Here is a 15,246-nt window from a genome sequence, read left to right as displayed (position 1 = left end):
CCTCTTCTCCTTCCTTTTCCCCTTCCCCTCCTTCCCTTCCCATCCTCCCTTGCTCAACATGAAGCTCTCCTAAAACTCGGCGAATAAATAAATAAATGTTGTGGTGAGTCAATAGAAAACTCATGAATCAAGTTAAGATGAAGACAAGATAATTTTTTTTTTCTTGTTTTCTTTTTTCTTCTTTGTTTTTAAGGTGATGTGATTAGGACAGGGTGTGTTTATATGCATGGGGAGTATGGAGTGGTTAATTGTTTTTCTCTCTCTCTCTCTCTCTCTCTCTCTCTCTCTCTCTCTCTCTCTCTCTCTCTCTCTCTCTCTCTCTCTCTCTCTCTCTCTCCTATCGTTCCTTCCTTACTTATTTTTTCGTTCCGTTTTCTTCCAGTCTATATTCCTTCTCTCTCTCTCTCTCTCTCTCTCTCTCTCTCTCTCTCTCTCTCTCTCTCTCTCTCTCTCTCACTGACACACATTTTTTGGGGTTTGTTTATCGCGTTCTGTCAAGTTCATTCCACTGCGACGCATTGCTATTTGGAGGGAGAGGGAGAGGGAGAGGGAGAGAGGAGGAAGCGAGGGGTGGAGGAATGGTTAGTGGGCCAGAAGGAAACTCATAATGATAAATGGATAGAAAATGAAATAAATGAATAAAGAAGTGGAAATAGAACAAGAGGAACAAGAACATAAATAAGAAGGAGAATAAGAACAATGAGAAGTATAAGGAGGAGATGAATAGCAATAATAATAATAATAATAATAATAATAATAATAATAATAATAATAATAATAATAATAATAATAATAATAATAATAATAATAATAATAATAACAATAATAATACAGTTATTATGGGAAGTTCGTGGTCATGACATTATGCGAGACTAAATTACCAATATATATAACCTTACCCCCCCCCCTCTCTCTCTCTCTCTCTCTCTCTCTCTCTCTCTCTCTCTCTCTCTCTCTAAGACGGTATAATACAGTTAGCGGGTTGCCTACTAACAGAACACACTTTGTCAGATGGTGAGGAGAGACAGGGAGGAAGGAAGGGAGAGAGGGAGGGAAAGAGGGGGAAAGAGGGAGGGAGGAAGGGAGAGATAGGGAAGAGATACGAAGGGAGGGAGAGAGGGAGGGAAAGAGGGAGAGACATAGAAAGAGGGAGGGAGGAAGGGAGAGATAGGGAAGAGATATGAAGGGAGGGAGAGAGGGGGGAGGGAGATAATGAGGGAGAGAAGGAGGGAAGGGAGAAAGAAAGAGGAAGAAAAGGAGGAGAAGGAAAGGAAACAGTGGAAGGAGAAATGCAAAAGGGAATTAAGAGAGAAAAATAAGGAATGGAAGAATGGAAGGAGAGAGAGAGAGAGAGAGAGAGAGAGAGAGAGAGAGAGAGAGAGAGAGAGAGAGAGAGAGAGAGAGAGAGAGAGAGAAAGAAAGTGGACAAAGAAGAGATGGAGGAAAGATAAAGAAGAGGAATGGAGAGAAAATAAAGAGAGAAGGATTAAGAGATGAAAGAAATAAAAAAAAAGATAATGGAGGAAAGAAATGCAAGACAGGAAGGAAAAGGAAGTGAAGGATAAGAAGGAGTAAAAAATATGAGATAAGGACAAAAAAAAGGAAGGAAGGAAGGAAGGAGAGGAATGGAAAAGGAAGAGAATGAAGTATGATGGAAAGAAGGGAGGGAAGGAATAAGACGAAAGAAAGGGGAGAGAGAGAGAAGGAAGAGAGGGAAAGAGGGGGGAGAGGGAAGAGGGAGGAGAGGAAAGAGGGAGAGGGAGTGAGGGGAAGGAGAGAGGGGAGGAAAGATAGGAGAGAAGGGAGGCAACACACACACACACACACACACACACACACACACACACACACACACACACACACACACACACACACACACACATTGGTCACTTGAGGAGTCAGTTGGGTGTAGTCCGTAGCCGGAGGGGGACACGCACACGGACGCACACGGGGACGGACATAGAATCATACAGACTCAAAAAACGTACATACAGACTTAGGAAAACACACACAGACGCACACAGACTTAAATACATACACAGAAACGAAGAAAAACACACACAGACATAAAATTCATCACACACACAGACATACACTCATACACACACGTACACAGACAGACACAGACTCAAAAAACAGACACACAAGAGACACAGATACATACACTCATTCGCACACACAAACAAACATTCACACACAAAAAACGTACACAGGCCCAAAAACGCACACACACAGACTTAATATAACAGACACAGACTTACACAGACTTATCACCTGAAGAAGAGACGAAACAGCAAGGATATTTTTCTTAATTACTTTACCTGTGGATCATCAAAGGTGAAATCAAGAAAAAGTAGAAGAAGTAGAAGAAAAATAGAAGAAGAAAGTGAAGAAAACGAAGATAAAAAGTGACCAGTAAGTGAAGAAAATTATCCTAAGTGGTGGTTTTGTCTGTAATCTTTCTTCTTTTCTTTCTAAATTTTGTGTTTTGCGATACCTGTTTATTTTTTGTCCTTTTTCTATGTTTTTTTTGTTGTTGTTTCATCTGTGGTTATAAGTATTCAAGTGTTTGTTTAAATGTTGTTTTATGCTCCATTTTTCTTCGTAATTTTGATCTGTTTTATGCAACGTTCATTAGCCTATAGTGTGTGTGTGTGTGTGTGTGTGTGTGTGTGTGTCTCTCTCTCTCTCTCTCTCTCTCTCTCTCTCTCTCTCTCTCTCTCTCTCTCTCTCTCTCTCTCTCTCTCTCTCTCTCTCTCTCTCTCTCTCTCTCTCTCTCATCTTCCCTCCTCCTCCTTCCTCCTTTCTTCCTTTCCTCTTCTTCCATTCTCCTTACATTCTTCCTCCCTCCCTCTTCCTCTTAACATTTTCCTCCTCCTCCCCTCCTCACTCCCCTTCTCTTTATCTTCCTTCCTTCCTTCCTCACTCTTTCCCCCTTCTTACCTTCCTTCTTCTGCACCCATCCTTTCCTCCTTCCTTCTCCATCCCTCCACCCCCCCCTTCCCCCTCGTCTAAGGTGTTGGTGTGCCTAAGCGTGGGAACCAAATCAGCGTGGGAGACTAAAACACACACTGAGGGAGCCCGTTACCGTGTGTGTGTGTGTGTGTGTGTGTGTGTGTGTGTGGTGAATGAAGCGGTAGTGATTACGGTGGTAGTGATGGTGGTGATAAGAGGTACTAGTGGTGGTGATGGTGGTGTTGGTCAAGGTGATGGTGGTAGTAGTAGTACAATAATAGTACCAATAGTGGTCGTAGTTTCATAGTAGAAGTAGTAGTAGTAGTAGAAATAGTAGTAGTAGTAGTAGTAGTAGTAGTAGTAGTAGTAGTAGTAGTAGTAGTAGTAGTAGTAGTAGTAGTAGTAGTAGTAGTAATAGCGGTAACAGTAGTAGTAGTAGGCATCAACAGTAATATGCTCCCACGCCTAACACGCTAATGACTTAATAATAACACGCTGTACAATCACGGAAGCACAGTAAATCACCAAGCCTGTTAAGTCTTAACGGCGTAAGTTGAAAATCTTAGTTTTTTCTCAGCTTGCGATTTTTTTTTAATATGTTTGTTTTAAACAATTTGAAATATATCGTACGCGCCATATTTAAATTCATGTGAGCATGAACACCACATAATGACAAACAGTATTGTTTACAAGAACCTTTGTAAACAGTACTGTTTTTCATTATGTGGTGTTCATACTGTGCCATGTGTTTACATTGTGTTTTCATTCTGCATTTGTTTTGAAACAAATGAATACTGAATGACAAAAAATATGGTTTTCTTGTGGCTTAATTACCGTTTTATACACAAACTTATTGTCTCTAGCGCAAAATCTTAAGGCAAGACACCGCAGTAGCTTGACAGGTACGAATCACGCACACTGTAGCAATTTGAAACATTAAGATAAACATGTAAAAAAAAATATCACAGGCTTAAGGATCCCACAAACTAGAAGAAGAAGAAAAAGAAAAAGAAGAATCACCAGACATATCATTTCCACGACGCATAGCCTAATACAAGTAAAAACACGAGCTAATCTTCTCTTTCTTTCGTCTATGTGAACTCTATTTACTTGCTCATTCGTGGCTCTGAACGCTTATGTTCATGACAAACCAACGCTAACATCCACCCCTTTCACACGAGCGGTTTCTGCCGCTCCGGCAGCTGCATGGCACCTGGACATCCACGGTCAAGTGCGGTTTCTGCCGCATCCCCTTCGGTATCTCCTTCAGTCATATTTTATAATCTTCTCTTGAGGGATCCCACAAGCAGGGCCGTCTTTCAATCTCGGAGATCAGCAGCTCCGTGTCGTGGTAATCTAAATTAGCCATAACCCTGAAATTTAAATGCAGATGTTTGTTGTACAGAGGTATACAGAATTAATAATATGTAAGACACTTACATTTTCAATATACATCAATTCAAAGTTCATAAGATGGAAAATATAGTGCATACCAGCTTTTCCAATGATGCAGACAAAGTGGTCGCGTGCCCTTCCTCCCAGTGTTGACAGACAACTATCCCTCGCCGCACGCGGCAAACGCCAGATGTGTGAAGGCGCCCATAGCAACACATGACCACCGAAACCGCTGTGGGGCATTTCTGCCGCTGCGGTCTTGCTGGCAGTACGGCAGGGTGCGGCAAGACTGCCGCTCCGGCCTCGTGTGAACGCACCCATAAGAGTCAATGTAAAGCTAAACCGTCCGCCACGTGCCGGAGCGGCAGAAACCACTCGTGTGAAAGGGGCCTTACACTCCTTTACGTTCACAAGAGTTCCATGTAACGGGGAATATTGCGATTACCTCCGCCTTCTCTGCCACCGATAACAACAACGGCGCAGCGGGAAGCGTATTACACGTATTTATCGTAAACAATCGTAACCAAAGTAAATCTAACTTAACTTGACCCAAGTATATCTAGCCTTACCTGACCCCCCCCCCCCCCCCCCGCTGCCTAAAATGTGATATGCAAGGTTGCGCTCATAACATTTTTCAACACATGAGCGCAATTTCAACGTGCACGAACCGAGAAACACACAGCACAGTCACCGTGACACATGTAATACTGCAAAAAAATGGCAGTGCAAAACAAAGTGTGGACTGCAAAACAAACGCAAGTAAGGCCGGAAAACAATTTTATGTAACACTGGAAAACAAGAAACAAGTAACCTACAAAAGAAACACATGTAACACTGCAACACGAACACACGCAGGTAACACAAAATAAATATATATAACTGCAAAAGACCAACATATAACACTGCAAAACAAACACATATAAGACTAAAAAAAAAACCAGACATGTAACACAAAACGCATATAAACCTGAAAAACAAACACAAGCAACACTGAACAAATAAAACAAGTAATCTGCAAAACAATAACAAAACTCAAGCCAAACACTTACCACACGTCCTGAAGCCACGTCCTTCGTCAGGGTGTTGTTCCTCTCTCTCCCACGGCTCGGCAACACACGGAAACACTCGCCAACACTTTCTTTCCTTTCACCGTTAAAATACGTTCACAAACACACGGAGCAGTTACGTTAAAAGTATACACGGGACGGTTAACGTTTAGAGGACAAGGTAACAGTGAACGTTTGAAGGACACGGGGCGGTTAACGTTTAAAGAACACGGGGCGGTAAACGTTTAAGGCAGACGGGGCGGTAAACGTTTAAAGGACACGGGGCGGTTAACGTTTAAAGGACACGGGGCGGTAAACGTTTAAGGCACACGGGGCGGTAAACGTTTAAAGGACACGGGGCGGTAAACGTTTAAGGCACACGGGGCGGTAAACGTTTAAGGCACACGGGGCGGTAAACGTTTAAAGGGCACGGGGCGGTTAACGTTTAAAGGACACGGGGCGGTTAACGTTTAAAGGACACGGGGCGGTTAACGTTTAAAGCACACGGGGCGGTTAACGTTTAAAGGACACGGGGCGGTTAACGTTTAAAGGACACGGGGCGGTTAACGTTTAAGGCACACGGGGCGGTAAACGTTTAAAGGGCACGGAAGAGTCAACGTTAAGATTAGGTTATAAGGGAGAGTTTACGTTAAGGGTACGAGGGACAGTTTACGTTAAGGGTACGAGGGACAGTTTACGTTAAGGGTATAAGGGACAGTTATCGTTATTATCACACGGGACAGCGTTATCAGAAACACGGAACACTCGGCGTCACGTCCACTCAAACGTAAACAAATCAAACTGACTGATGACTATGAAAATGCCCTCGATCAAACTCCTGCCCCCAAGTCGATGAAAAATTACCGTATATCCTTATTTGTTTGTTTATAATGTGTAGTTTGACCTCGAAAATGAGTGAATTATAGAGTTAGTAAGTTGGGATAGTAAAGGAAACAATATTAATGGGTTTTGGTAAGGTTTGATATGTATCGGCTTGTTGTTAGGCTAAGTTTGTCAGGGTCGCTTTTCATACTTTTGTTTACCTCGTGAAATTCAACTTCATAAGGAGATTTCAGGATTCGATTTCTGTAACTAACATTATATTCACTTCATCCATGATATATAAGTAATTCTTCTTTGATTTACAGCGATATACGAAGTTTTTGTCATATATTCTTCCACCTTTATTAACTATTGTACTTTCAAATTGCATCGTTGATATTTCTTGTTGCTAGGTTCTGAATATATTACCTAAACTACACATATATTAAGAGATTTTGCCTTGATATGATACTATTTGCTCAACTATCTCACCCCTTTATCGCTATCTTTCATTGTATATCCCATTCCTTATCATCGAGGAAAATGGGTCATCTTTTTTAAGGGGTCACTCAATCAGGTAACGCCGCGGAGTGACCAAGCGCTCGTAACGGTGCGTAACGGCAACCGGCGTCACGCGGGGGGGTGTTACGGTGACCAGGTGTATACGGCTGCTAATTGGGATACGCCGCTCACCTGTTGCCTAATATTTTTACCTGGAAATGAGAAAAACAGCTGTGTGGGTCAGTGGTGCTTGTGTGATGGATGTGTGTGTGTGTGTGTGTGTGTGTGTGTGTGTGACTAATTGCTTCTCCTGTTCCAGATGGTGCGACACGTAATGGTGGTGATGGAGGTGATGATGGTGCTGATGGTGGTGGTCATAATGGTGGGGGTGGAGGGGGTGGCCACGCCCCTCCGAGCCCCCGTCACTGGCTACGTGGGAGTCTCCTCTGACAGGCAGACGGTGCTGGTTGACCTCTCCAAGCCGCCCCCCCAACCCAAGTCCCCTTCCATACCCCTCCCCCACTCACACACACCCTCCACTAACCTCCCCCGCTCTAAACCCCCCTCCACTCTCCTTCCCCGGCCCTCCACCCCCTCCAATATGCCCCTGCCCTCCCAGCCCCCCGCCAACACCTCCACGCCCCCAGCCTCCCCAGGAGTATCAGAGGGCCCCGGTAAGGTTCAATCCCCCCAGACTGCTCGGCTAAGGGGGGGCAGATACCCCCTCCAGCGACTCCGCCAGCAGAGGAGGGACGGGAAGGGGGAGTGGCGGAGGCGTGGTGCCGGGGCGGTGATGGGGGACAGGAGGATGCGGCCGAGTGGGGGGCGGAAGGGGAGCACGACGTCAGGGAGGAGGAGGTACCTGGCAGGGGCGCGGCGAAGGGTGGGGCAGGGCAAGGACCCCCTGCAGCACCTCCAGCACCGCTTCGCCGTGCCGCACGCCCCACCCACAGGCAAACGCGACGACTTCCTGTCCCGCTGGCACGACACCTACAGCGGCAGCCACCAACGGCCCCTCGCCGCCCCCGCCGCCGCCGGCACCACCGCTGTCCTGGTGCCCTCCTCCACAGGCCCCACATTCACCCAGCCCCCCACGCCCCCCACGCCTGCCTCCGTGCCCCCCGCCGCGGCAGCCTCAGTGCATGACATGACCAGCCGCCACTTCAATGCCGCCAACACCACCACCTCAAACACAACCACCACCAACAACAACTCCTCTACCACCAAGCCCCATGTGATTCGTGCCGGCGGCCAGCGGCCTCCCAGCCTCTCTTTGGTGTCCTCCACCCACCGCCCCGTCCCCACCAGCACCCCGCCCCAGCTCGCCGCCCCCCAGACTCCTCCACGGGGCACGGACATCCTGGGTTCCGTGCAGAGCATCGTGAGGGCCGCCTCGGGGGACGAGCATCGCCTCGCCGCCACCAAGACCGTCGGCAACGCCTCGCCGCCGCCCCTCGATGTGTTCGCCGGCGTGCCCGCCGCGGCAGGCTTTGTGCCTAGCGCGCGTCTGGAGCCCGTGCTGCAGAGTGTGCCCCGCTTGGCCTCCCCACCCCCCACCCCCACCCTGGCGCCCCGCAACGAGCTCCGCCCCTCTTCCGCCGCCCCCGCCGCCCTGCAGCCCCAAGGCCTCACCACCGGCCACTACCTGGTGGCTGTAGGCCGCCCGGTGCCCCCGGAGGTCCGGGACGGAGGCCTCGTGCTGCCAGGCGACGGGGACGTGGTGGTGGGGCGCCCAGCGGCACACATCCAGGCCCCACAGCACGCCTCGCCCCACACCCCGCCCACACGCCCCGCGGGGCATGCGCCAGACCCCGGGGACGCTCACATGGATGACCACAGCCGCGTCACCACCCATGGCCCCATCCACAGCCCCACCCACAGCACCACCCACACCCCTGCCCACGCCCTCTCCTTCACTTCACTCCACAGGGCTGACTACACCTCCGGCTCTGACCCCGCTCTCAGCCCCGCCCCTGCCCCCAGCCCCGCCCATGTGCTGACCCAGCTGCCGGGGCCGCAGCAGGTGGTGCTGGGCTCCGTGGCGCCGTGGACCCCCGAGGAGGTGCGTCCGCTCCTCGCCTTCATCAGACGCAAGTACGGCGAGGCGGTGACGCACGTGCCGCCCTCCGTCACCAGCCTGCAGGCACTCATCAGTTCCGGCCGCGTGCCCGAGGTGTTCCACGGCCCGAAGGTGCTGGACGGCCTCAAGACCACCACGGCCGCCGCCACGCCGCTGTATCGCCCAATGACGCTGCGGCGGCGGCAGGGCGAGGCGTGGCGCGGCGAGGTGGCGGTCAGGAAGTCGCAGGAGGCGTTGGGGGTGAGCAGCGGCGGACGCTTCGTGGCGCTGTCAAGCCTGGCGCTGCTCATGGCCTTCTGCGGCTACCTCATTTTCGCCAGCAGCCCGGAGAAGGTCACGCAGCCCAGGGGCGCCACGGGGGTACTGGTGACGGCCGTGGAGGAGGCGAAGAAGGGGCTGAACCTCCTCCTGCAGGATTTGGATGAGTATGAAGACCACCTAAGGAACATGGAGGAGAAGGAGAAGGAGGAGGAGAAAAATGGGAACGAAATCTTGCCACAGAAGACCAAGAACGAAGAAAAGAAGGAGGAAGGGCAGAAGGGAGGGCTAATTAAAGACATTCCGAGCATCCTGACGAAGATCTGGGACGTGGTGGTGCCCCCGGAGGTCCGTGGCCCAAACAGTGTCTTCAGCTACTTCTCCAGCGGCCTCGGTTTCGCCAACTCATCCCGGACAAGCAAGCGTCTCACCGTTTTCCTCAAGCCGTACCAGCCGAGTCTCCCCTCCCTCAGCGACCTGAAAGAAAACGGGATAAAGTTTATGAACCAAGTCACGGAAAACGGGGCCGAGTTGCTTATCAAGAGCGTTAGAGATAAAGGGTTCGATCTCATTCAAGTGAACGGATCCGAGTCTACTGACAACGGCACATCGGTTCTCACGAGGGATAGAGTGTCCTCGGTGATACATTCGTTCCTGGATTCACTTAACGTCCAACCCGTCACAGATTTCGTCTCCCGCCTAGTGGAACCTTTTGAGCCAACATCGGGTCTCACAAGTCAAGGCAACGAGACGGAAAAAGTGAACCAAGGGACCAAAAACGAACTGAACCAAGAACCGGAGGACATTACGACCACGATGAACTTAAACCAAGACCAAGAGAATAAGAAGAACAACGATCTCGAAAAGGAAGACAAGAATATGAAAGAAAACAAGGAGGAGGAGGAGGATATGAAGGACGAAGAAGAGATGAAAGAGAATAACAATAATGAGAAGGAAAAAGAGGAAAATGAAGACAAAGAAGAGAACAAAAAAGACAAAAAAGATGAAGAGAAAGAAGAAAAGGAAGTAAACAAAGATGATAAAGAGATGTCTGAAGAAAATAAAGATGAGGAAAAGATGTTGGAGGAGGTGAGGAAACAAAGAAAGGAGGAAGAAGAAGAAGAACAAAGTGATATACTAGAAAGTGAATACCAGGAGATAATTGAGTGGATAGAACAAATAGAAAACCAGGAATTCAAAAACAGAAATGAAGACGAGGAGGTATTTGATGAAGAAGAGAAAGAGAAAATGACCAATACGGAAGAAAGAAACAGCAACACATGGACGAAGAAAGAAGAAAGAAAAGAAGGGAAAGAAGAAAAAGAAGACAAAATAAATCAAACTAATGAAGAAAGAGAATTGAAAGAAATCTTGAATAATCTACTCCACGTTGGAAATCTACCTCTCTCTGGCTCTTCCTCCTTTCCTTCCTCCTCCTCCTCCTACTTCTCCTCCTTTCCCTCTCGTGTGGTAGCTTACGTGGACAACATCCCTTTTAGCCAGGTGACTCAAGAGCTCCAAGAAACCTGAATTTACCTGTTAATGAACCCGATTTACCTGAAAGGGCTTTGAGAATTACCTGAAGACTATTTCGAATGACCACGAATCCCAAAATTATATTAAAGAGCAACAAAAATATAACCGCACACAGTTAATATTAGTTAATGTAGTTAAAACACTTTATAATCATTGTTTTGAGTATCATGGAAACTGGATTTTAAAGGGAACTAGACAAGGGAAGGCATTAGGGTCTGGATGGTACTGTTAAGGTGTTAATTAGGTTTTTTGAAATACCTGAGTAAGTCGTATTTTTTGTATAACTAAGGTGGGATTTCCATTTACCTGTCTGTCTGTCTGTCTGTCCGGTGTGAAGGGTGATATTATAATCGTCTGTGTTCATCTGTTAGTCAATATACACGTTCCTTTTTAATGTGGTGAAGGAAGCCTGCACAATCTGTTTCCATGGGTTCCTGTTCAAGAGTCTGTTAAGTGTGCGTCTGTCTGTCTGTCCGGTGTGAAGGGTGATATTATAATCGTCTGTGTTCATCTGTTAGTCAATGCGTTCCTTTTTTTTTGTAGTGAGGAAGCCTGCACAATCTGTCTCCATGGGTTCCTGCTCACGAGCCTGTTAAGTGTACGTGTGAGAATAAGTCCTGTCATGCTAAAGAAGTGTGTGCATGCATTAGTTTACAGTGAAGGAGGCAACTGAAAGGCAGAGTAAAGGATGCAAAAAGTCACTGCTGGTCTTGAAAATAGTGAACAGTGAAATTTTCGAAACGGAGAAGCCAGGATTATTTGAAAAGGTGTCTTGATGCATATAAATGATAAAAGAAATAGATACATAAATCATTAGTGAGGATTGATCATTAAATACTATGTAGTGGATTCAAAGAGAGTTGGATTCTCTTTATCATACATTTCGATTCCTTATTCTTACACGCAGTTTGTATCACCCACACCCATATAGATGCTAGACACAGAGGCTTTTTATGTTATGTTGTGTGTGTGTGTGTGTGTGTGTGTGTGTGTGTGTGTGTGTGTGTGTGTGTGTGTTTACCGGGCATTATCTTTAACACGGGAATAAATACGTATTAATATTATATACATTTTATTATTTTTTCCTTATTAAACGCTCTAAGTATCTATTGCGTCCCTTGATATAAGACTCACGCATGGATAATATACTATAACACACACACACACACACACACACACACACACACACACACTCACAGGGTCACTCGGCCAGACAGTCTCATTCTTCGGCCGACTTTCGCGGCCTCAACATCTCCCTGGACCTCCGCCTCACCTCCCTCACCTCACCTCACCTTAATTTGTACTTCATGTCATCCTTGTAATCATCGTCATTGCTACACCTGTGCCTCACCTCACCTCACCTCACCCCTGCACACCTTTCGATTCCTCCTCTCCCCGCCACCTGTCACCTGCTCGGTCTCAACTGTAATTAATAAGGTGAGATTGATAAGATGTTTTTTTTTATATATTTTTAATCTTTCTATATGTTTAGTTTCGTCTCTCGTCTGTCAATCTATTCGTTTTAAATCAATATCTTTTCTTTTTTTCGTTATTTTTCCCTCTTTACTTAATTTTATCTTTTGTATGTTTTTTTTTTGTCTATTTATTCATGTCCATAAAGACTGTTTGAGTGACTGATTGAGTAAATTTTATTGATACATTAAACTCATATATTTTTCAGCATTTTTCCCCCCACAGGGTTCAATTTAATTAAGTCTCCCTTCTAACAGTCAGTCATCACCGTTTTCTGTGAATTTAAAGGTATAGTTGCGAGTGACGTCATTATTACATCATCGCCAGGCGCCAGGACTTTAAATCTCAACTGCGATCATGGTGAGTATAGTGTGTGTGTGTGCGTGTGTGTGTGTGTGTGCGTGTGTGTGTGTGTGTGTGTGTGTGTTAATATCCACACCGCATACTCTTGATCTATAAATAACAACTGTCGGTCATATTCATCCATTTTAGTACGACATCTAAGTCATGGGTAAGACTTTTCTCGGGGTAGTCTAGTACGATATCTAGGGCAGAGGTCAATCTTTTCTGTGGCATCCTAGTCCTCCTCCTCCTCCTCCTCCTCCTCCTCCTCCTTTTCACCATCCTTTCAATCCTCTTCAGCATCCTAGCACAATATCACAGCCGGGGGTCAAACTTTTCTGTGGCTTCCTATAATACGACTCTCCTCCATGTTACGGCGCTTCGAAGGTGTTGTTTTTGTTTTTGTTGTTGTTGTTGTTTTAGCGTGATCTACTTTTGCTCTGCCTTTTTTTTCCTGTGTTTGATGGTCCTTCACCTGCTCCTCCTTTCCAGCATCCTTACAATCCTTTATCAGCATCCTAGCACAATATCACAGCCGGGGGTCATACATTTCCGTGTCATCCTAGTCCTTCTCCTCCTCCTCCTCCTTTTCAGCATCCTTACAATCCTTTATCAGCATCCTAGCACAATATCACAACCGGGAGTCATACATTTCCGTGGCATCCTAGTCCTTCTCTCCTTCTCCTCCCCCTTTCCAGCATCCTTACAATCCTTTATCAGCATCCTAGCACAATATCACAACCGGGGGTCATACATTTCCGTGGTATCCTAGTCCTTCTCCTCCTCCTCCTCCTCCTTTTCAGCATCCCAGCACAATATCAGCCGCGGGTCAAACCTTTCTTACTGTTCCTCTGGTTTGGTGTCAGTGGGTAGCGGGGAGCGGAGAGGCACGCGCTGTCCTCCTTGTGAGCCGCCGCGGGGATAGACTAACTGTGGCCGCGGCGTGACCCGTCCTGCCGAGGGGGCCAACGGTGCTCATCCCCTGGCCTTGCCCCGCCCCTTTGATGCTCACAGACTCACTATTCCACCCCCTCCACCCCCACCCCCTCCGGCCTCACACCAAAACCATTACCCAGCATTCCGTAGTGTTCTGTAGTCCAATCCCTTCATCTTCCACCCCCGCCTCCACCCTCTCGCCTCCACCTCCACCCCCTCCACCCCGAACCCCTCCGCATTCAATAGTGTTCTTTAGTCCATTCCCTCCTTCTTCCACCCCCGCCTCCACCCTCTTGTCTCCTCTCTCTCCCCTCCCCTCTCTCCTCCCCCCTTGCTAGAATTGGTCCTCTTTGTCTCCCCCTCCACCCCCATCACCCATCACCCATCTCCCCGCCCCCCAATCACCCCGTTATTCTCTGCTAGGCCTTGTCTCTCCCCCTTCTCTCTCCCTCTCTCTCTTCATATCTCCCTTCCTCTCTGTCTCTCTCATCGCCTCTGACCTACTTGTGATATGGTTCTCTTTCTCTTCTATTTCTATCTATTACTCTATCTATCTGTCTATTTATCTATCTATTTATCTATTTCTATTTCCAGCGTTTGTGGGCATTAATAGCCGTGACAATGATGCTATTTCTGGGCGTGACAAGAGGAGAGGCTTCTGACCAGCCCCTCCCCTTCTCCTTCAACCCTCCAACACCCTCCATAGACGCCGAGGGAGGGGAGGAAGGACAGCTATCGGCCCTGAAGGATACCCAAGTGGAGGTGAAGGATGGAGATGAAGGAGAGAAGGATAAGGTGGAGGGGAGACTGCTGGGGCTCCTAGGAGGTGGAGGAGGCTATGGTGGTGGCTACGGAGGGTAAGAGAGAGAGAGAGAGAGAGAGAGAGAGAGAGAGAGAGAGAGAGAGAGAGAGAGAGAGAGAGAGAGAGAGAGAGAGAGAGAATGTGCTGACTCACCTTATATTTAATTCTACTGGTAATAATTTTTCTGGCATATCTTTTTTTTTGTATATTCAATTTCGTTTAGTCACATTTATATTGATTTATAGTTCCTCCTCCTCCTCCTCCTCCTCCTCCTCTTCTTCCTAATCTTCCTCCGCTTTCTCTTTATTTTTCTCCTCTTCCTAATCATCTTTTCCTCCTTCTTTTCTCCTTGTCTCCGTTTCTCCTCCTGTTCTTTCTCCTCTTTATTTTTACTTCTTTTATTCCTTCTCCTCTGTTCTTACTTTTCTCCTCCTCCTCCTCCTCCTCCTCCTCCTCTTCCTCCTCCTCCTTTTTCTCCACTTTTTCTCCCTTTAACTCATACTTCCTCATTCCTTCTACTCCCTCCTCCTTCCTCTTCTTCCTCCTCCTCCTTTTCCTCCTTTTTCTCCTCTCTTATTCTCCCTTAAACTCATTCTTCCACCTTCTTTCTACTCCCTTCTCTTCCTCCTCCTCGTCCTCCTCCTCCTCCTCTTCTTCTCTCTCCTCTCCTCTTCCTCCTCTATTTTCCGATCTTTCTCATTTTTTAACGTTTTTCCTTCCCTCCTCTTCTGCCGGCTCCTCCTCGTTCTCCCCCTCCATCTCCTCCTCCTCCTCTTCCACCTCTCCCAGCCTTAGCAAGTCCACCAAAGTCTACAGCCTCCTCGCCCTTATCGCCTTCTCCGCCTTCATCGCCTATTGCATCTACTTCTTCATAACCAGCACGGAGGAGGCAAGAAGCGGAGATCTGTACAGCGACCAGGCCATACTACAGGGCATCCTAAGCGGTGTTGAAGCCGCTATAAGGAAGTTCACGACGCTGCAGGGAAAGGGATCTGGTAGCTTCTTGGAGTTTTGAGGAGATGGTGTGTGTTAAAGGGGGGGAGGGGGTGAAGTGTGTGTGTGTTTGTGTGTGACGGGAGGATTTGAGGAGTTGGTGTGTT

At 47.5% G+C, this 15,246-nt stretch overlaps 2 protein-coding genes across 2 annotated transcripts; both read left to right on the top strand.

The window, feature by feature from the left end:
- The first annotated feature begins 1,926 nt into the window (after window positions 1-1,926).
- Window positions 1,927-11,630, top strand: LOC126983723 (uncharacterized). The gene is made up of 2 exons (XM_050836774.1): window positions 1,927-2,415; window positions 7,039-11,630. Exon 2 carries the CDS (start codon window positions 7,039-7,041, stop codon window positions 10,585-10,587), a length of 3,549 nt encoding a protein of 1,182 aa, XP_050692731.1. The 5' UTR covers window positions 1,927-2,415; the 3' UTR covers window positions 10,588-11,630.
- Window positions 11,631-11,832: 202 nt separating this feature from the next.
- LOC126983445 (uncharacterized) lies at window positions 11,833-15,212 on the top strand. Its single transcript, XM_050836146.1, has 4 exons — window positions 11,833-12,030; window positions 12,355-12,426; window positions 13,939-14,201; window positions 14,936-15,212. Exons 2-4 carry the CDS (start codon window positions 12,424-12,426, stop codon window positions 15,159-15,161), a joined length of 492 nt encoding a protein of 163 aa, XP_050692103.1. The 5' UTR covers window positions 11,833-12,030; window positions 12,355-12,423; the 3' UTR covers window positions 15,162-15,212.
- Window positions 15,213-15,246: the final 34 nt, after the last annotated feature.

Source organism: Eriocheir sinensis, chromosome 54 (assembly GCF_024679095.1).
Source record: "Eriocheir sinensis breed Jianghai 21 chromosome 54, ASM2467909v1, whole genome shotgun sequence".
NCBI classification, from domain to species: domain Eukaryota; kingdom Metazoa; phylum Arthropoda; class Malacostraca; order Decapoda; family Varunidae; genus Eriocheir; species Eriocheir sinensis.
Note: the sequence above shows the minus strand (reverse complement) of the source record. Positions and strands in the feature narration are given on the sequence as shown.